The sequence below is a fragment of the Gekko japonicus genome, unplaced genomic scaffold (assembly GCF_001447785.1).
Source record: "Gekko japonicus isolate JY-2015 unplaced genomic scaffold, Gekko_japonicus_V1.1 scaffold5917, whole genome shotgun sequence".
NCBI lineage: Eukaryota > Metazoa > Chordata > Lepidosauria > Squamata > Gekkonidae > Gekko > Gekko japonicus.
This window is the reverse complement of record NW_015175029.1, coordinates 27,495-30,045: the sequence shown is the minus strand read 5'-3', so window position 1 is coordinate 30,045 and position 2,551 is coordinate 27,495. Positions and strand designations below refer to the sequence as shown.

At 51.0% G+C, this 2,551-nt stretch overlaps 1 protein-coding gene across 1 annotated transcript in view; it reads right to left on the bottom strand.

The window, feature by feature from the left end:
• Window positions 1-407: 407 nt before the first annotated feature.
• WNT11 (wingless-type MMTV integration site family member 11) overlaps window positions 408-2,551 on the bottom strand; it is a gene marked incomplete at its 5' end in the record, with an annotated part of 28,898 nt that continues 26,754 nt past the window's right edge. Inside the window, one exon of the mRNA XM_015425192.1 lies at window positions 408-670. Coding sequence (XP_015280678.1) covers window positions 496-670 — 175 coding nt within the window. The remainder of the gene's footprint in view (window positions 671-2,551) is intronic.

Sequence of the window (2,551 nt, the reverse complement as noted above, 5' to 3'; positions counted from 1 at the left end):
AAGAATTTTTAAAAACCGTTGCTGAAAGAGCGTTTCCTTTGTCAGGGATTGAATGTCGGTCTCTCCGGGACGTTACGTCTTTTACAATATAGAAACAAATGGCTTTGCGGTATTATTTTCATGCATCCTTCATCCCTCCTCCCCCCCCCAAGAAAAGCTCCCCACTCCATTGCAGACTGCAGGCGTTCGGTAGCTGCGTGCCTCCAAAAAGAAATGTCGATTCGCATCACGAGAATTGTATTTTTCCCCCTTCTGGTTCGTGTTGGCATCAGAGATCCCATTCGACACAATGCACGGAAGTTTTAAGTCCTGTTTTTTGCATTTCAAAACGTGCCCGTTTCAATGCGGCGGTTGCTTTCCGATGATTTTCCCCCCTGTCCCCCGTGGCTCTGCAAAAGTAAACGTGGTCTAAGCGTGGGAAAGCTTCTCTCCTGCCTCGGAAGAAGGCGGCGTGGCGTTCTCGGTCCGAGGGCCCGGCGGAGGGGACCGAGGGCCTCACTTGCACACGTATCTCTCGACAGTCTTCTCGCATTTCTTGCAGGTGACGTAACAGCACCAGTGGTACTTGCAGTGACACCTCTCCACCACTTTATCCATGTACGGGTTGTAGCCGCGCCCGCAGCACATGAGGTCGCAGCTGTCGCTGCCGTTGGAGGTTTTGTTGCATTGCCTGGAAGTAAAGAAGAGCACGTAAGCTGGGTGGGGCAGAGGGCCGACGGACAAGACCGCCTGCAACGTACAGCACAGGCGAGAAGCTGAAAAGGCCACCAAGTTCAACATAAGGGAGAGCCAAAATGTGGACTCTTTTATGCAAAATAGGTGTCTCAGCCATGCCTCGACATTACTCCCAACATGAATCCAGAAGCGATGTCGTTGTGATGGTGCCACATTCAAGGATTCCCCTAAACTCCATGGTTTTACCATAGATTTTCTTTTGGGGGGGAGGGGATCTTAGAGCATCATGCCAAACCAGCATAAACCCTGAAGTGACTTCATTGTGACAGTAAAATGTTCTAGAATTCCCCCAAACTCTATGGTTTTGGTGCTTGGGGGAGTCAACAGTGGGAGGGCTTCTAATATCTTGGCCCCACTGGTGGACCTCCTGATGGCACCTGGTATTTTCGGCCACTGTGTGACAGTGTTGGACTGGATGGGCCTTTGGCCTGATCCAACACTGGCGTATCTTATGTTCTAACCCTAGAGTGTCATGCCAACCCAGCAGGAACCCAGAAGTAACATCATTGCGAAGGTGCAATATTCTAGAATTCCCTCAAACTCTACAATTTTACCATAGAATTTTGGGAGAATCCTAGAAGATCATGTCAACCCCGCTTGAACCCAGAAGTGATGTGACTGTGACGGTGCAACATTCTAGAATTCCCCCAAACTCTATCACACAGTTTGTCACACAGGCTACACAACAACAGACCGAAATCTGTACATGCTCATCTCCTTCTCCAAGCCGAAGAGCCAGCGCTGTCCGAAGACGTCTCTGTGGTCATGTGGCCGGCATGACTAAATGCCGAGGCACACGGAACGCTGTTACCTTCCCACCGAAGCGTTACCTGTTTATCGACTTGCCATTTCTTGCTTTCAAATGGCTAGGTTGGCAGGAGCTGGGGCCAGAGACGGGAGTTCACTCCGTCACGCGGCACTCAGGTCTCGAACTGCCGAACTACAGACCTTCCAGTCTGCAGCTCAGCATCTTAACCTCTGAGCCACCGCTCGTAGGGGCTCCACACATCAGAAGCAACCTGATGGCACTTAACACACACACACACACGTATCTATTTATCCATCTACCAACCTACTTATCATCTACCTACCTACCTACCAACCGTTCATCTGTCTACCTACCTACCTACCTACCTACCTATCATCTATCTATCCATCCATCCATCTATCGATATTTGTTCATAGAGCTCAGGGCTCTCTGTTTCTTCATTCTCCCACACAACAGTCTTGTGAGATAGGTTAGGCGAAAAGAACACAGCTAGCCAAAGACCACCCAGTAATCTATATGACTGCATGGGGACTTCAACCTTGGGTAGAATCATAGAGTTGGAAGGGACCTCCAGAGTCATCTAGTCCAACCCCCCGCACAACGCGGGAAATCCACAAATACCTCCCCCTCAAACCCCAGTGACCCCTGTTCCACACCTGGAAGGTGACAAAAAAAACCCAAACAAAACTCTACAGGATCCCCGTCCAAACTGGCCTGGAGAAAAATGGCTTCCTGACCCCAAAGTGTCCATGGGCATTTCCTTGGGCGTGTAAGAAAGGACCGCGAGAACTAAGCACCGAGGCAACCCTCCCTGCCCTCCCCTTCTCATGATCTGCCTCAGTTCACAGACTCCACATTGCTGTCAGATGGCCATCAGGTAGGATTGCCAAACCTGTTTATTCCTGTGGCAGGGGGCTCCCGGACGGTGTCCCGGGCGCATGCTGCATGCACGTTACCCAGATGTGACGTGATGACGCCGGGCACGCTGGGGGCGGGGCCACAGCCATTTGAGGGGAAAACATAGAGTTTTCCCCTCAAATGGCTGTG